Here is a 19,332-nt window from a genome sequence, read left to right as displayed (position 1 = left end):
AGCTACTATGTGACTGATGGATTCTGCACAATGTTGTGCTATAAAAAGTGAGAATGCAGCTTTTTAAGGCCTCAAGAAACAATATACTCTCAAACATTTAGAAAACAGCTTCTATGTGACTGATGGATTCTGCACAATGTTGTGCTATAAAAAGTGAGAATGCAGCTTTTTAAGGCCCCAAGAAACAATATACTCTCAAACATTTAGAAAACAGCTCCTATGTGACTGATGGATTCTGCACAATGCTACGCTATTAAAGGTGAGAATGCAGCTTTTTAAGGCCTCAAGAAACAATATACTCTCAAACATTTAGAAAACAGCTTCTATGTGACTGATGGATTCTGCACAATGCTACGCTATTAAAGGTGAGAATGCAGCTTTAAGGACTAAAAAAAAAAATCTCAAACCTTACAAAAACAGCTCCTAAGTGACTGATGGATTCTGGAGAATGTTGCGGTATTAAAGGTTTGTAGTATAGATACAGAATGTCCTGTCTACATGCCGTAAATGACAAACTTCCTGTTTGTCAATCACACAAATGAAGTATGGTTTCCTGTCAACCCACTGCCCTTCAATCAAACAATATTTAAACATGAAGAAATGAACATTTAAACAGATTTCAACCTTCATCATTTATAATTTATGCCTTGTTCTTAAGCAATGGCTGAAATTTGGCCACTTCCTATTTGTTTGTTTTTATAATTTATAGACACTTAAAGGTTTACAGTAAATCTTATGTGTTTTATTATTTTTTCTCAAATCATCAAAACATTGTTTGTGCTGTTTTACTGTAATACTCGCCTTTGTTATTAATTATATGCCAATATTTCATTAATTCTAATAAATGAGCTTGAAGTACTTACGAGAAAACTGTCAATTTTTCATATTTGGATGCGATACAAATGTCATGACTGTTTAAATTTCCCACAGAAAAAGGCCAAGCTTTTTCCAATTTTTGATGAAAAAGCCCTGTGATTATGATGTTGATTTAAGCCTACAAAACAATTAAGAATCTCAAGACATCTTTTGCACCATGGTGACTATAAAGAACAAAATATGTATCCTTATTATAACAGTTATAACTATGACCTGAAAATTAAAAAAACCTCCTCCCATTCCGGAACATTCCTGTTAAAAAATAAATGAAAATTGTACAGCCTACAATTGTACCATTCCCTACATCCGTTTGTCAAAAGCTCATGCATCAAAAACTGCTTTTTAAATGATTAGGGATACATTACATGCAAAAATAGTTTGAGGTATGCAACAATTCAATTATTTATGTCATATATGCACCAAAACATTCATAAACACATTCCCCATTCTATGTTTACCAATGTTGCTACGGTGACATCTTGGTGAGCCTCTAACATCAGGTGCATTGTCATAAAGTGGGTCAGGGTCAAGGTCATTTCCATCAGCAGAGGTCACTTCTATTTTTGGAATTGATGCTTTTGACGCTGAAGAGTCAAGAGCAACTTGAGAGGATGTTTTACTTTTTGATTTTTTAGGTCGCGACCTTGGCACTTTCACTGGCTTTTGAGGAGTAGGCGAATCAGACTTTGAACTGCGTGACTTTGAACTTGACTTTGATTGGTCTACACGGTCATGTGACCTTACATGCTCTCGGTCACATGACCCATCAGTAGATGGTGACCTTGACCCTGACCTTGGAGAATGACTGCCCTGGGAGATGGGATCAAGGCTGGATTTCTTTTCTGCATCAAGGGCTTGTTGAACTACTGCCTTATCTACAGAAAATTCCAGAAAATGAAAGGGGGGATGGGGTAAAATTCTAAAAAAAGAATTCCTTATTTTTTTCGGAAAAACACACAAAAAAACCCATTTAAATCTTGAAAACAGGCATTTTATCAAAGTAATATTGTTTTGCATGCTTTCAAGTATGGATTTGTATGAATTTCATACACTGTTGAGAACTATTGAAATTACAATGACAAACATTGAATTTTAAATAACCAATGCACTTTTGAATATTACAACATGCTTTAAGCTGTGCAAAATGAAAATATGAAAATGCATTACTACTAAACACAATCAAACTTAACCACCCCATTCATACCCAGGAGCATAAAAAGGCATAATATTTCACCTATCTGTGACAATGATTTAAACGCCCTATTACAAATAGCTGGGCTAAATTACAGATAGCAAAATACATGTGATATAATACAGGTTTAAACGAACAAAACAATTGCCAAACAAGTATAAAGGCGTTTCATAATTTGACTTAAGCTAAAAAGACTTCCTGGTTAACAGGTCACTGGATTATATATTACCTTGGTTGTTCTTCTGTGCTCTGATCTTCCACCAGAGACAGAAGGACATTCTAAACCATTACACTCCTCCCCACTGGCACTTTTTGTTCACATAACACGAGGCGTGTAACATTCAAGGTATTCAAATATTTTTTTCACATAGCTGCCTTCATAAACATAAAAAGTAAAGTAGTCCAACCTTTTTTTCACATTTATGCCTTCGTTAACATTAAAAAATATATATTTCAACCTCCTTTTTCACCTTCGCTCCTTCTTTAAAGGTATATACAAATGTATATATGCTTCAACTTTTTTGACCACTTAGCTATCTTATAACATTAACGGTACAAACTCCATCATTTGTTCACATTTAAGCTCTTCTTCAACATTAAAGGTAAAATGCTTTCACCTTTTTTCACATTTTAAATACCCCTTGTTAAATACTCCTCACTATTTTCACATTTTTGTAAAATCCCCTTCTTTCACAATTCAGCAACTTTATTGCTTACTTTATTTCTTTAAAATTCACTGCTTCTTGTACTTAAACCTGATGAAAATAATTGTTTCGTATTAAACACTTTTTCATTATTGATGATACTCCGTGAAATGAAATAACACTCAGAATTTGACTGAATTTTTTATGTTCGACTGTATTAAGTTAAATTTCTGAAAATCCACGTGCAGTATTGCACAAGATTGCTTGAAACGTAAATAAAATTAAGGTAACAATTCATCGGGTACTAGCAATTCAATCCGTATCATCCTTTCGATATGTATGGGAAGCAAAAGGGGTACTTAAATCACAACAAAATAAAATTTATTGTAACTGATAACTATGTGATGAGATTAATTCAGAAAAAACTTCTAAAACATTACATATACAACATATTACACTTCCTAAGTTATTATTTAAACAACTTCAAAGCAACGTATGGCTAAATCCAGTTTCTGTGTTCTTTGTATATTAAGTTGTCGAACCAGTGAATCGTTTCATAACACTGCATTATTCACAAACAAAAACTAAACATTATGATGTACTCACTCACTCGGCGCACATGTATGTAAATTCCTGTCGATAAGTTAACAAAAACTTAACAATTAAATCTCAATTAAAGTGCTTAATGAAACCATTTTGGAATTGTTATCAAAATCTTAACCACAACTGATAAAACTTGTTTGGTCGCTTGCTTCATGTTTGTAATTTTGCTACTCCCACTATGATATACTTGAACGTAATCAGTTTTGGAAACTAGTCAGTCAACGCTCTGCTTTTGTTTAAACTTTAAGACGATATTTGTTTAATGACCTTCCTCATGGTCGGAACATTTTGTAAATTAAAACTCCGAACATAATTAATCACAACACTGATTTCTCTGATATTTTTTAAAACACTTTTAAAGTTAATTAATAATTAGTTTTTGTTTCCTTTAACAAGACTTTCTTGATACTAATTGTTCACTCTTTTTTGTAAATTTGATACCGCCTGGCAAAATTATTGACACCACTGTAATGGAAATGATTTAAGCTATTTTCGAAAACTGTGTTATTCATTTCATTATGATTAAATAATAAGGTAGCAACTCAACTCAACTTAACTCATTAACTCCCCCTTGAAGATCCTTATCTAAATTTCCAAAGCAAATAACCATTTTGTCCTCAATGTTTATTCATGTATAAAAAGTTCAATTATATACAATACCTATATCCTGTTTCATACTTTTAAAATAAGTCCAACTTTTGTAAATCTACATTTTCAAACCAAAATTATTATCTGTTGCCATGGTTGAGTGAAATATTTATTAACCGTAAATATACTCATCCCTCCTAGTACTCCGCTTCACATAACTCATGTTTTTAATGCTTCACTTAGTAATAAATGTTTGAATTTTAATATGAAATAAGCTAATCAGTAACTTAATGTTGTGATCATTATCATAAATACAATTGAGTATGGTTCAAATAATGCACACTGAAATCTTATTACCAAAGGAGACATTTTAAACAACAATTTATCATACGCAACAAAACTAATTTAATGCTGTAATATAAAATTGAAATTGGTTAATCAGATCTGTCGCCCTTTGGATGCGCCCACATTTGTTCTGGTCAAGATCACCATGACCTTCACTTTCAAACCCTAAAATAAAGAGAGGTCATTTTGTAAATGACCATGCTTAATGTGCATACCAAGTTTGAAGGCTCTATGCCAAGTCATTCAAGAACAATTCATAAAAAATGAAAGCAACCATAAGTGTTCTATTAAATGTAACAATGGCCTTCACTGTTTTTAATTTCCACTAATTTACACTATATAAAAACAACATGGTTAAATAAGGAAGTTTTTTTAATCATGACCCATAGAGCTGTATTTTTTTAAAACATGCTAAACCAAAAAAAATGGTTTTAACTGCATTATGATATCAGTGTCATGGCCAAACATGCTGTCATTGATCAGATAACATTTGATACTTGACAAAAATTGTTTTCCTTATTGCAGTAAAATACCATTGTTATATAGTTAATCGTTTCCGGTTCTATGAAATTTTATGTAAGAATAAAAAAGTGAGACTTCCTACAACCATTGTCTAATGCATGAACTCTTGAAATAAAATGAAGAAGTTATTTAGCCCTAAAACCATATTTAAAAGCCTATATACAATAAAACTAACAAAAAATAACTTAATTATAATGATTTCATTATAATGATTTCAATAACTCATTTTGGGCCAAAAAAATGACAGTACAGCAACAAAATAAATACGGCAATAAGGGAAAAAAACTGTTTCTTGGGGTGTTCATATGCCAAGAAATGTTTATGGAAAAGGATTATGTAATAAGAGCTGTCACAGGAACATGACAAATGCCCCTGATTTGTCACCGTTTCAGAGTGATAGCTGATTGACCTTTAAGTTTGACCTTTACCTTTTGAATGAGGTCAATAAGTTTATGCACGAAATATCTTCCCATGCTGCTCTGCAATTCTGTGAAGTTTGATAGAAATTTGATTAAATGTGACTAAGTTACAGTCTAGGCATGACAGTCACTGATGGGTGCATAGGCGGACTAATGAACAGACTGTGCTACCACTATATGCCTCCCTATGTAGACATAAAGTAATACACTTAGTCTAGTTGTACTTAGTTTACACCAACCAACTTAAATTAAATCTGGACATTCAATTACTAAACAATACATGTACAAAGTAAACAAACCGGTTACAGGTACATATAATGTTATATGTATATTTAAAAAGAATACACAAGTTAATCTCAAAATATAATTCACAGCCATGGCAATTAATCAAACAGAGAGACGAACACCACAGATATTTAAGGAGGGATCATGTTTTTTCTTGTGTTCACGCTGTATGAACACAGCATGGTACGCGAGTTAATTCCATGAAGTGCACTAGGATAGGAAGGGCACATTGTCATCATGCCCTTACTTTTTTAACAAAGCTAAAGACGGATATAATCATTTTTAACAATTCTGAGAAAGCAGAATGGTGTACATAATATCTCGGGTCTACATGAAGATAAATGGGTGCTTCAAAAGCGGCAGGGTGTAGCATCCTTCTAAACTCTTCAGCTAAAACCGTTATAAACCTACACAGCAAGCAAATACTTCGTCTGCTTTAATCCTTTTGTCACAAGTCATGGAGTAACGCAACAAATAATTTAACCAGAGTTATTGAACTTGCTACAAACACGTAAATATAAAGATTGATCACACATTTTAAACGTGTTTTGGCTGTATGAATGCAAAAGGGCATCAATGTATTCAAGAAAACATAACGAAAATATCCCATCTTCCTTTCTTCCAAAAAAAAAAATCAAGCTAATATCATACATCTTAAGATAATAAGCTTACCTATTACTGACTGGGGTCTAATTTTTCTTGCGTAACTTTTCCTTTGCATCAATTTCGGTGAATCCTGAAAAAATCATCATTAATATTTGATCAGTAAATCCATTTCTCAGATTCAAAATAATTCTTAACAAATATTTTAACTCGAAATAAAACTACAGGCAATACAATATAAAATATTCAATACACCCTACTGAAACAATTTGTATGTACTGCATCATGAAACCATTCCCTAATGAATGAGGATAATAAAACTGACAATATTTGCTCCAAGGTGTGAGGAGGGTTACACATGAAGAGGTTTTAGGGTCTGCAACTTAAGATGGCCGACATGATACTGGATATGATTCAAATAATTTGATAATATCTATGATTATCATGATTTCAAAATAGGTATAGCATTCTTTGGCATTCAATTAAAAACCAAATATGATCTTAATAAATGAAAATTTATTACTATTTCCATGAAATTCTTTATTTCTCGGAAATTTTATACTATCTTTACATTCCTACTTTCAATATCTTACACTCGGGGAGAGAATAGAAGCAAAAATTACAATACAAAATGATAAATATAAATATAGGGTGTTAGCTAGAGGCTTCTGGGAAGGTGCTGCACCTTTTTTTTATTGGGAGCAGTTCTTTCTGCCCTCATGGAGACCAGAAACTGCACCCTCCTGCCTTCAAAGAATTAAATGCTTAAAATTGTAATCTAATATTTCTTTTGTTTTGATTTCCACTTGAAATATGATAATGAATTCAAACAAACTTTACTTATTTAGTAGTTGAAACCTAATATTACTTCAAAGTCCCACAATATCTAACATTTTCTTTGATATTCATAAATGCTTAAATTATTCCCTGCTCAATACATTATATATATTATATTATATTATATCACATTATCTGTACCCTTTTGACCCTCAACACCCTGTTCCTTTTATACAGCACACTGTCCTTTTTTTCTCCACAGTTTGATGTAATCTAAATAAAGTTTCTTTATAATGTTAAACACCTCATGGATGTCTTCTAAGAACTCTATATATATAATAAATTCTGGGGGCATAAAGAAATGTCTCTTCAATCATCTAATAACAATATAATGCAATACAGGCTCTGAATCATATTACAATACCATATTTAACAAATTGAAGCAGCCCTATAGTCTTAAAGTCTCTATAAGCTTCACATTAAAGGTACACAATAAAGGTTGATCCAAATTTCTAATTTTTATTTTTTTTAAATTTCAATGCACTTTCCTGTAAAACTCATTTTACTTTAATGATTAAAACATAAAAATGCGTATAATTTAAGTTGAGATGAAAGAATATAAGCCTTTATTAATGATTTTTTTTTAATTAATAGCTACATGGCCACAACTTCCCCAGTTTAAAAAGCTTTAAAATATTGCTAAATAATATTTGTTTATCTGTTCCTAAATCATATGCTTTTTTTGTTTTTATTATTCAAGTAGAATGAGTTAAACATGATAATGCATTAAAGTGAAAAATACTTATAAGCATCAAACTATATTGTGCGCCTTTAACTGGTTTCAAGTTTTTGGTTTCAGGAATAAAGTTTTTTAACATAATTTGTGATTTTCCTGCCAAAAGATACCAATCTACTACTTGACAAAGTGTAACTTGCATAACCCCTTGGTAATACATTTTATTTCACATCTAACAAATTTACTTCAAAGAAATTACATGATTTAAAACTTAATATAATTGATGAAGTCTAAACTACAAAATAGTAAACTTTATTATCCTACCAACGTTTTCGCCATGCTGGCCTTGACATCAGGCCTTAACAAACAACAGGAAATGATATCAATGTCAAAAAACATTTAAAATGACGTCAACAATGTTAATATAATTTGGCGTCAACAATGTTAATATATTTTGGCGCAATATTTGACATCAAAGGATCATAGCAATAAATGATAGGGCATGATTGAAACATGATACAGTCGGAACCCCGTTGGCTCTAACTTGCTTGGCTCAAATTCCTTGTTAGCTGGAACTGGATATAAAGGACTGATTTCTATGAACTGAAGGTAAGCATTCCCACTTTGCTTGAATTTTTCGGGGTTCGAGGTATTTTCGCCAGTCCCAAAATTTTTTAGCTAACGAGGTTCGACTGTCTATAGAAAACAGAGAGAATTTCTGTATTACACACAGTGTTTTCTGATTCAGTATCCAACAGAAGCCTTAGTTAGTGTGCATGTGCAAATCTACTTCCACAATAATATGCAGTCGATGGATCAGTGGGATTGTATGACTTCTCATTGCTTGCATAAAGATACATAGCACTCAACCTGTGGTCTTGTACGAAATGGAATTTCGGCAACAAACTCGAAGTGATACAACACCACAGATCAACTATCATAGTTTAACATAATATTCCATATTGTGGTGGTCCATATCACTAGATATAAGGTGCATGATTTATATGGAAAAGAACATATTCACCTTTTATAGGGCATGGCATCAAACTTTTTTTTTAACAAGAAATGTAAACAAAGTAATAGCAGCAATGATAAAACATCACAATAAGCTCAATTTTTACAAATATTTAAAAAATATGACAGATTTTTTTCCATAAAAAGAGTTAATAACGTTTTTAATAAATTGAATGGATTTAAGGGTTGGATTTCGAAACTTTTTCAAATAAGTATCTTCCATCAGATTCTGATGCAAGGTGTTTGGTCATAAAAGTAAGTTCAAAAACTCGACAAATTTAAAACAAAATGTAGTCAATATAAAACCTGTGAAAGAGTTCCTTTAAGACGGTTTGATCAATAGGATACCAAAGCATGAGGAAGTTTTGCATATTTTGAAAGCAGTTTTTAGAATAGAAATTATCAAGAGTGATTAAGTGGGTATAAAGACAGATTTTTTTCTTATCAACATACATGAAACTCAGTTTTATTACCTTTTTATATCAGAAGATATACAGCATTGCAGGAAACAGAATGGGAAGTTTATTATACTGCGCAGCCCATTTCAATAAATAATTAAGTCATAAATATTTTGAGTGTCATATTTTTTTATATTTTGATACATATCTGTAGGAATTGAACTTAAGCCAGTGTTAAACATGAACACAAAGACGAAGAAATAAAACAATGAATTATTGAGACATTTAAACGAATTTAAGATTATTGTTACAACTTATAAAGATCATTGAAATGGGCCCCCATTTGTGCAGCATAATCAATTGTAATAGTATAAATAAATTACAATATTGTCAACTAAAGAAGCATATTGGAGATGCCTGATTTCCAGGATATAGTTTGATGTAGCCTAAAGTAAGAAGAACAGAAGCAAGAAGCATCATACCCGTTCAGACTGTGAGCGTAACAGTTTTTGTCTGATCTAAAATGTTCGCAAAACATGGCAATGATGATTGATGATGCGAGCCCAGCCAAGCATATTGGTGTATATAACATGTATAAAATGTGATACTTAAATGCAAACAACATTTATACAGTCAAATCACATTAGCTCAAACTCGTTCGGCTCTAATTCCTTGTTGGCTCGAACTGGATGATAAGGCCTGGATTTCTTGATACTAAAGGAGAGAATTCACTCTTGTCCCAAATTTTCTGAGACTCGAGGCAATTTCGCACGTCCCTAGAAATTTGAGCCAATGGGTTTCAACTGTACTCATAGTCAATTTTGGAATCTTAATTACATATATATATTTATATATATATATAAATATATTTGGGTATATGTAGCCTTCCCCTATACCACTGATCAAAGTTATACATCTGTATGTAATCCAATAATTTGGCCGATTGTTCAGGACTTTGCTAAAGTTATCAATGTCATTAACGAGATTATTGCTTTTAAATGTAAAACATTTGATGCTGTGCTCAGATTATCAAATATAACAGGTACAGCTGTAACAAGTGTCTCAAATCTTGTTAAAAATACTGCTGATAACAAGTATATAATATATAGTGTGTGTATACCACGTGATAAATTACGTCATATATGCTACGTCGGACGGCAAACATTTGCTTAAAATGAAGACTTAAACAAAGATTTATAACTTTTCATTTATAACACCATTTTAAATGAGACAAAGGGCAGTCTATGTCGCTTAAAGAGTCCCGCATTTGTTTTATTTCCAAAATTTGATGAGGACCTTATAGATTCATCAAACACTTCGACAAACCTGTTTCCAAAATAATGTTTTGACAGTGCTCCGTCAGACGGCTGTATTGTGAAAATGTTTGTCGAAGTGTTTTAAGAAACTAAACTCGCATTCAAACTCTGGTAAAAAACCAAAGGTGGGGCACTGTAAGCGGCGTAGACTGCGCTTTATTTCATTTAAAATGGTGAAGAAATAGTGAAGTTATCTTTGTTTAAAGTCTTTTTTAAAATCAAAATATTGCCTTCTGACGTAGCATTTATGACGCAATTTATCACATGGTATACACACACTTATATATATATTTCTAGTGCAGTAAAGAAGCTAACAACTATGGCATTTAAACAATGTTTTAAACTTTAAAAAAGTTCTGAACAATCGGCCCACTGTTAAATATCGCTAATAAAATTGGGTAAACAAATGTTACTATGCATATCCAAATACTAATTAAAATCATTTGATTAAGAAATCATGAACTCATTATGCACATTAAAGCCATGCATAATGCATCCAAATAAGGCCAAACATTTCAGCCAATTGCACTCAAACATACTATGCATACAAGCAAATGCAACCAAACATCAAACAAATTCACTCAAGTGCAAATGCATACCAAGTTTCATGACATTTACTAAAAGAGATATGGCCAATCAAAACACATTATTTTGTTGCATGCTGCCACTGTGCACAAATGATGATAAAGCTGACACAATGGTGATATTACAATACTTTCAGACTTTCTTTACTTCAAGAATAAAAGAAAAACACAAAAAAAAATCAGAAAAAAAGCCCTCAAAAAACAGGCTTGAAATGTAAATTTTGCTTGAAATGTAAATTTTGCAAATTGGATGCGTCACCTGTCGGGATCAACTATAAATTTTCTTGGGACTTTGACCTACTGACCCCATTATCAATTTGGGTCATAAACTGACCATGATCAATCCGAACAAAATGTTTTAAGACTCCACACTAAGCTGTAAAAATAAAATAATAACTACTCTTATAATGTGTATACCTGAGGTGATTCAGTACCCTCGGAGGCTGGTGCTGCTTTCTTCTTTTTCTCATTCAAATGGTTTGTCTGCAAAAGATGTATGAGAATGACATTATGAATAATATACTTTAAGCTATTCACAGGAAAAACTGTTGTTTTTTAATTAAAATAGAGAGCATTTTTTAGCAAAAATCTATATATCTATAGGTACTAAAATTCCTACAATGACAGCTAATTGTTTACACTCATGTCTAAGCCAATGGGATCATTGTTAACTTATTTAGAAAGTTTCTGACGAAACTTACCAACAAAGTTCTATAATTATAGTCATTAATAATATAATAATATGTGTTTGCTAGAATTGTGACATTTGCACCATAATCAACCATTATAGTTAGTATTTATTTTTGGTTTTCTAAAAAATTAATTTGGTGAGACTTAATTGTCATTACGCCAAACAACCCAAATACATGTAGCTGTTAGCACAATGAGCAATTTACTAGTCACGTAATAATCTAGATGAACAAATGCATGTTGGCTTGGATTCAACATATTCTTTTGTTAAACAAAGTAACTAATTATCGAGGGCGGTCTTAATCCTATTTAGCATCATGCAGGTCCCAATACCACAAAAATACTTAAGTCTCAATCTCAACTTATTTTAGCATCAACATAGCATGAAAAATTAAATATCATATATGTTTTTACAAGTATGTTCTATCATAAAATATGTCGATTAAGGCCTTTGGTCAAGATTCCAATAGAAAAATATTCTACAGCCAAAAATGTAATGAAGTACAATTTACTGTTTTTTAAGTTCAATAATTACTCAAGAATATGTTTTGCTCTTAAATATTAGTTTTCTTTGAAAAATTGAGAAATTCTTGTAATCAACAAACTCTATGAGAAACTAGAGCTGTCACAGGAGTGACGAATACCCCCAAATGCCGCCTAGACACAGGAACAGCAAACCATTCCTTTGAAAAGAGGCCATAACTCCAAGGTTACTGCACACTGCATCTTCTTTTATCATGCATGTATTGTTTGTCCGGAAACCGTTTTTCTATTTTCGTAAAGTGCACAAAAACCTTTACTCCACTGGCCCCATTTTCAATCACAAGCATTGTCATCACAGAGGCTGCCTATACAGCAAGTTTCATCACAATATCTCATGCCCAATTAAAGTTATGAAGCAGAAACTATTTTCTATTTTTAGTAACAGTGACCTTGACCTTGGCCCCACCAGCCCCAATATCAAACTTGACCTGTATCTTCTGATGTTACACATGTGTACCAAAAAATGTTCAAATCTGTCAAGCCTTTCATGAGTTATCGTCCAGAAACCATTTTTCTATTTTTAGTAACAGTGACCTTGACCCCACCATCCCCAATATCGAACTTGATCTGTATCTTCTGATGATACACCTGTGTACCAAAAATTGTTCAAATCCGTTTAGCCTTTCATTAGTTATCGTCCAGAAACCGTTTTTCTTTTTTAGTAACAGTGACCTTGACCTTGGCCCCACCAGCCCCAATATCGAACTTGACCTGTATCTTCTGATGTTACACCTGTGTACCAAAATTTTTTCAAATCTGTCAAGCCTTTCATGAGTTATTGTCTGGAAACCATTTTTCTATTTTTAGTAACAGTGACCTTGACCTTGTCCCCACCAGCCCCAATATCAAACTTGACCTGTATCTTCTGATGTTACACCTGTGTACCAAATTTTTTTCAAATCTGTCAAGCCTTTCATGAGTTATCGTCCGGAAACCGTTTTTCTATTTTTAGTAACAGTGACCTTGACCTTGGCCCCACCAGCCCCAATATCGAACTTGACCTGTATCTTCTGATGTTACACCTGTGTACCAAAAATTTTCAAATCTGTCAAGCCTTTCATGAGTTATCGTCCGGAAACCATGAAAACCGACAGACCGACCGACCGACAGACAGACCGACCGACCGACCGACAGGCTCACTCCTATGTACCCCCTCAAACTTCGTTTGTGGGGGTATAAATACATTTTCATAAAGTATAAAAACATGCAAGATATTTAATCATACTAATTAATATTAATGTGGTAAAATGAGTTGAGATTGAGAATTTTTGTGATATTTGAGCCAGGGTATTTGATAGTAGACCGAAAATAAAAACAAAATACATAAAACTGTACTATAAGCGGACTACAAATATACCAGGGTGCGATGTGAGTGCTGCAGGTTGTCTATGACTCCGTCCACAACTGTGTCCGATATGAGGGATGCCACTGCTAAGTTCAGCTCACTGTGAAATGGAGCAGACAAGTGCCAAACATGTGAACTGAACAGCAGGCTTATTTGAGAATCATTATTACAAATGTTCATGTAGCGAACAATATTACATTTCCTGTTTGGTTTTTATCTTTATCATCTGATAACATTTTGAAGGAACACCTCTTTACTGTAGCAATTTTACGCCAAAGAACAATCTTTAGAAGCAATGAGACTTAAGTATTTCCATCAGAACCCAGTTTTGGACAACAATTTAAGTCATGTTGGCTATAAACAAGGGGTCTTCAGAGAAAACGCCAATGATCATATTTTGTTTTCATTCAAAAAGGGGTATAACTCCACAATTATTAAAGCCAAAATTATTGGTCTTGCAAAAATTTTGCATATTGTCGTTCGTTACATGTACACCTATTTCATTTGAATATTTTGAAAGTCCATATAAAAGTTTTTGCAAGATAGCAATATTGACTAAGACACCAGGGCTATAATAATACATCAACCTTTTTTCTTTCTCAAAACTGATGAGCTAAAAATCATTGCATTCACATCTGTAATTTTTTCGATACCAACTCTGTGAATACCTGAGTTTGGTTGTTCAGTTAGCGCACTCGCTTCTTACCTAAGCGACCAGGGTGTGATTCCCGGCCTCGGTGCATATGAGTTTGGTTTGTGGTCACCGAGCCAGATAAGTGGGTCTCCACTGGACACACATGTTTCCCCCACAACACAAGACCACACTCTCGCATTGTGCCAACGAGAGTGATTGATAAAATCTAATAACTTGTTTCACAATCATAGCAAAATAAAAAAGTTGAAACTATCACCTGAGTTTGTTGAATATTTCTGTATAAACACCATCCAGTACATTGCTGGTAAAATCTTTGGGAAGTAAGCTCTTTTCGGCACAGCCTGTCTGAATATCTCTCTTGAACTCCTAAAATAAATAAATTCAGTATAAATGCTGGTGTTGAAAGAGGCAATTTAAAAGTAGACCTATGTTCAATTTTAAGTTTTTTCAGTCTCCATAAATACATGTATTAAATAGTTTAGCTTGTATTGCCCAAGGCAGTACAAAACAAAACAACTGCAGTTTTTTTTTTCTTTTTATGTGTCTAGGACATGAAACAGCACCCAAAAAGGTTTTCTTCAGAAAAAACAACAATACAAGTTTAAGATAGAAGCATTTATATCAAATTTAAAACATCTCTGCTACTTAAAAAACAGAACCAGTTTAATATAAAAGCATTCATACCAAATTTAAAACATCTCTGGTATTTTAAAATAACGAGACCAGTATAATGTAAAGGCTTTCAAACCAAATTTTAAACATCTCTTCTACTTACGGGATCAGTCATGATTCCTGAACACTGATTGACGGTGATTTCCAGCATCTCACGAACAGTTTTCTGCAATTAATACAAATTAAAGAATGTTGTATTTAGGTAGATGCCGTATTTGTCCATTGGTTGGGCACCTGGGTTGTTACAATAAAGTTACAATTTCTTGTTTATTTTATTGGTGTTTTGTAACTCATCATGAAGGTATTCCGCAAACAAAAGGTTCCGCAAGACATGCCCCTCCCCTGTTTACTAGTTTAGCAAGAAACATCTGGGCACAAGTACAACAAGATTTAAGTTTCTTATTTCATTTAGCCAAAACACTTAGAATCCACTTTACAGAAAACTAATTTTAATAGTGATTATAATAAATATAATTTCATTTACAAGTCAAACAGAGAATATTGCAAAACTTATACCAAAACAAATAAAGGGAGCTCATTTTTGTGTTTATGGACTGTTGTGTTGCTCTCCATTTAGATAATAGTGGTGTGTAAGTGTAACAATTTTAGTCTGTCGTTAATTAAGGTAATGAAAAAAACAACAGTTTTTCGAATTCCATTCTATTCCCACATAATTTAAGTTAAAGAATAACACTGTTATAACTATAACCCATTGCAGAAATTCCAACCTGACAACATTTTCAAGTAGGCACAAACCTTCATTTGGTTTTCCAGCACAGTTTTTAGTTCCTCAGCCACAGTGTTCAGTTTCTGCGATACGTCATTCCCTGTCTTCTGTGACTGGATCGCTATGTCATACAGTTGGGGCAGCAACTGGCAGAATAAAACACAAATGGTGAAACATTACTTTCTTTTTCAGCTGCATACTAAAACACCAAAGCTAAGATTAATTTTCATCCACCTTTCTCAGTTGAACTGGAGGTAAAATTTGACAATAAAAAAAGGCCAATGATATGGGCCTTAACATCCCATAGATAAATGTGAAGTGTTGGTAAAATATTCCATCCCAAACAATGTATCTAGAGTACCTAGTTACGAAAAAATAAAAATATTTAATCAAGACAAACTTTCAGAAATAAGTTCACAAAGACTGGACCAGAAATGTTGCAAAATATTGCCTCTACAGAGTTCACAAGGCTTTTCTAAGATTTTACCTATAGTGACCTAGATTTGACCCCATGTGACCTAGTTTCAAACGATCCAAGATTTTGTTGAGGACAAATATTCTATTAAGTTTCATGAATATTGGAGCGGATACATTGCCTTTGTTTGTTCCCAAGACTTTTCTGAAAATTACCTTATGAACTAATTTTTGACTCCATATGACCCACTTTTAATGTATCCCAAGATTACATCAGGGGATTCAAGTTTGAACAAAGTCTGACCAATTAATACCAATATTTGGTTCAGGACATGATTTTTCAAAGATTTTTGACCTATAGATTAAGTTTCTGACCTCATGTGACCCAGTTTCAAACAAGTCAATGATTTAATCTAAGAATCTGATAATTTTTCTTAAATTCCTGGTCCAATATTGACTGTTCAGACCTTGTTCAAAATTTGGTCCCCTTAAAGTATTCAAAGAGCGATTTGTTTTTAAAGAATCTTGGGGGGAAAATTGATATAAACTGAATTCCACATATTAAAAAATATAAATGCAGCATACAGTTTTGGAGTTGTCTGCATCCGCGATGTTGACCTTCGCAGCCTGGACGGCATTTGTGTACGGCTGCAGTGAGTCAGTCAGCGAGAGAGCATTGATGGTGTCCTGCGTCTGTACAACCAGTCGGTCAACCGTCTGGATATCGGAGGAAGATATACATACATAGAAAGATTCTGTTTATAACACTTTTAAAAGTATCAACAAGCAGCATAACAGGCATAGGGAAACAAAGCATACGCCTTTTACTCTTTTATCTCAGTTTTTTGCCTTTCAGGTATGGACAAAAAGAATTTTGTAAATATAAGACGACTTGTGCTTTTCAATTTGGGGAAATACAGGAAGACCTGAGCTCTTCAAATTTAAAGAAAATAAGAAGTCTTGTGCTCTTCTTGATTTGAAAAATACAACTAAGCTTGCAATCTTCCAATTTGTAGAATACTAGAAGCTTTGAGCTCTTCAAAACATGGAGAATACAAGTAAACTCACGATCTACAAATTTGGAGAGCACAAAACTAAATTCGTATTTAAATTTGGAGAATAGATGAACATCTTCCATGTACCTGTTGTGTGGAACTGATAAGAAATCCCTGCTGTAGTCTGTATGCCTGGTCAGATGAATACTTCTGTGGGCTATGGTTCCTTTGAAGTAGCCTTTCTATCTGTAATTGAAAAAATAACAGATTAACTCATTTTTAGTTATTTTAACATAATAAAATATTTGAATGCTTCTGCTGCCAATAATGACATCGTAACAACTACCAGACCATGATTATAATCCTTGCCTTGCTTTCATTAACAGAAGCACCCCATGCAAGCCGATATCAAAGCTTGTATTTTAGTCAAAAAGGGGCATTTTTCAATTTCCTATAAGGCTATAGGCTCAATATTTTTTAATGGTCTTGAGGTTATACCTGACGATAAGGCTAATGAATGTTGACACTGATTACAAAAACACTAAGGCAATCACAAGGTGTATTACCCCATCTTTATAAGTTTATACTTATTTGTATTTAGCATGATTTTGACAAAACTGACGGCATATAAAATCATGCTCGAGTTAGTTTTTTTGGTCGGAAACCAGTATTGGTGTCCATTTTGAGAGGATATAAGAATGGTACCCCATTAAGTTAATAAAATAAGCTACTTAAGCCTGTTAAGTTTCGAGAAATTTGGGCCAGTACTAGTGTCAATTTTGAGAGGCTATGAGAAGGGTACCTGTAGTGGCGATCAAACTCATAACTTCTTGGGTGAAAGGGGCGGACACCTATACCACTATTCCTCGAAAAACAAACCAACAATTGACAGAACAATCTCATAAAAAACAACATACTGTTTGAAGGGCCTGTTCAGTCCTCTGTGGTTCACTTCTTAAGGCCACACTAGCATCATACACTGGCACCGGCATTTTATGTAAGGTGTAGCTCCTAGCGACACAAACAAATAAATCATGTATTAGTTTTTAAATAAAAAAGTAGATAAAAAAAATGCTATGCAAATAATAAATGTTCCTAACAAACTAATTATCATGTGAACTAGTTTTGCTTTGCTTGTATATACCTATTTTTCTCTAAAAAAAACAACAGTAATATCTTGTTCTAATATACCAGTCTAACATAGATTTAATCTTTAAACATACAGTAATTTGTTATATATAACTAAATGTATCTTGATAAATCAACACATAAAAGCTGGAAACGTAGAAAAACAAACATATAAAAAGCAGATGTCAAGGTTATCCATATAATTATCTTAGTTGTTCATGAATCATGACTCATAATAAATTGAAGAGTTATTGGCCTTGCAAGACATATTTTGTCATGCACATTATCACAATTTACTGATTATTACCATTGCTAGTACATAAACAAGTTTCATTGAAATTGTTTAACTCAACGATGATAACATCAAGGCTACCATATACTTCTAATTTTTCCCTCGAACAAAAGGACAAGAAAATGACAAAGTTATGGCTAATAATCAAGGATTTTGCATGCAGATAACAATAATGTCCTAGAAAAGACTACCATAATAAGACCTTTGTATTTTTTTTTCTTGTGCAAACAAGATAAAGACAAAGAAGGGGGCATATTCTGCAAATGTTTGGAAATATCTTACTTCTCCAGAGCGAGGGCGACATCCTCGAACCCAAGACAGGTAGTGTTGTTTTTGTCCCAGACAATTGTGCGGAGTTTGTTGTTGATCTGAAGGGCCTTGGACAACATGCGGGCCCCTAGGTCACCCATCTGGTTTCCACTGGTAGGAGAAAATATTTTTTATTCTTTCCAATTGTTTGTTTGATAAAAATCATAACGTGTTTTATTGGGAAAACATAGACAAAGTTTAACATATCATGTTTATTTGGAAAACGTAGACAAGGTTTAACATAATGTGTTTAATGGGGAAAAAGTAGACAGAGTTAAACATAACACGTTTATTGGGAAATCCAAGACAGAGTTAAACATAAGACGTTTATTGGGAAAATATCGACAAAGTTAAACAATGTTATTTTTATTTGAAATTATTTGAAAACTTACCTGATGTCAATCTCAGTCAGTGACATGTTGCTGCCAAGAGCATTAATGATCATGTTCATACTGTCCTTGAGCTTCGAGTCTGCCAGCGATAGGGACTCCACAACCTAACAAATCACAAGGGGAATGAAATAAAGTCTTGGATGCGCATTCTCAAATTTGAAAGCAAATACTGTTAATGTGCAATTTTTGTGTGTTTCACATACTGTATAACCTAAGGTTTATCTAAATTTCTCTTTGTTTTTCAGTATTTTTTCATATGCAAAACAAC

General features: G+C 33.1%; 1 protein-coding gene across 8 annotated transcripts in view; it reads right to left on the bottom strand.

The window, feature by feature from the left end:
• The window catches only part of LOC128242243 (capping protein, Arp2/3 and myosin-I linker protein 3-like), an 83,157-nt gene that overhangs the window by 31,195 nt on the left and 32,630 nt on the right, over positions 1-19,332 (bottom strand). For 5 of the 8 annotated variants that reach the window (XM_052959333.1, XM_052959334.1, XM_052959330.1 and 2 more), the window contains exons 17-29: positions 19,065-19,168; positions 18,646-18,783; positions 17,861-17,954; positions 17,091-17,189; positions 16,534-16,665; positions 15,564-15,680; positions 14,911-14,973; positions 14,392-14,501; positions 13,493-13,580; positions 11,320-11,385; positions 9,485-9,520; positions 6,147-6,210; positions 1,335-1,751 (exon numbers count right to left, since the gene is read on the bottom strand). In XM_052959333.1, coding sequence (XP_052815293.1) covers positions 1,335-1,751; positions 6,147-6,210; positions 9,485-9,520; positions 11,320-11,385; positions 13,493-13,580; positions 14,392-14,501; positions 14,911-14,973; positions 15,564-15,680; positions 16,534-16,665; positions 17,091-17,189; positions 17,861-17,954; positions 18,646-18,783; positions 19,065-19,168 — 1,528 coding nt within the window. The remainder of the gene's footprint in view (positions 1-1,334; positions 1,752-6,146; positions 6,211-9,484; positions 9,521-11,319; positions 11,386-13,492; positions 13,581-14,391; positions 14,502-14,910; positions 14,974-15,563; positions 15,681-16,533; positions 16,666-17,090; positions 17,190-17,860; positions 17,955-18,645; positions 18,784-19,064; positions 19,169-19,332) is intronic. The other 3 variants (XM_052959336.1, XM_052959331.1, XM_052959337.1) reach the window with 3 other exon arrangements.

This window comes from Mya arenaria, chromosome 8 (genome assembly GCF_026914265.1).
Source record: "Mya arenaria isolate MELC-2E11 chromosome 8, ASM2691426v1".
NCBI lineage: Eukaryota > Metazoa > Mollusca > Bivalvia > Myida > Myidae > Mya > Mya arenaria.
This window is presented reverse-complemented; position numbering and strand designations above follow the sequence as displayed.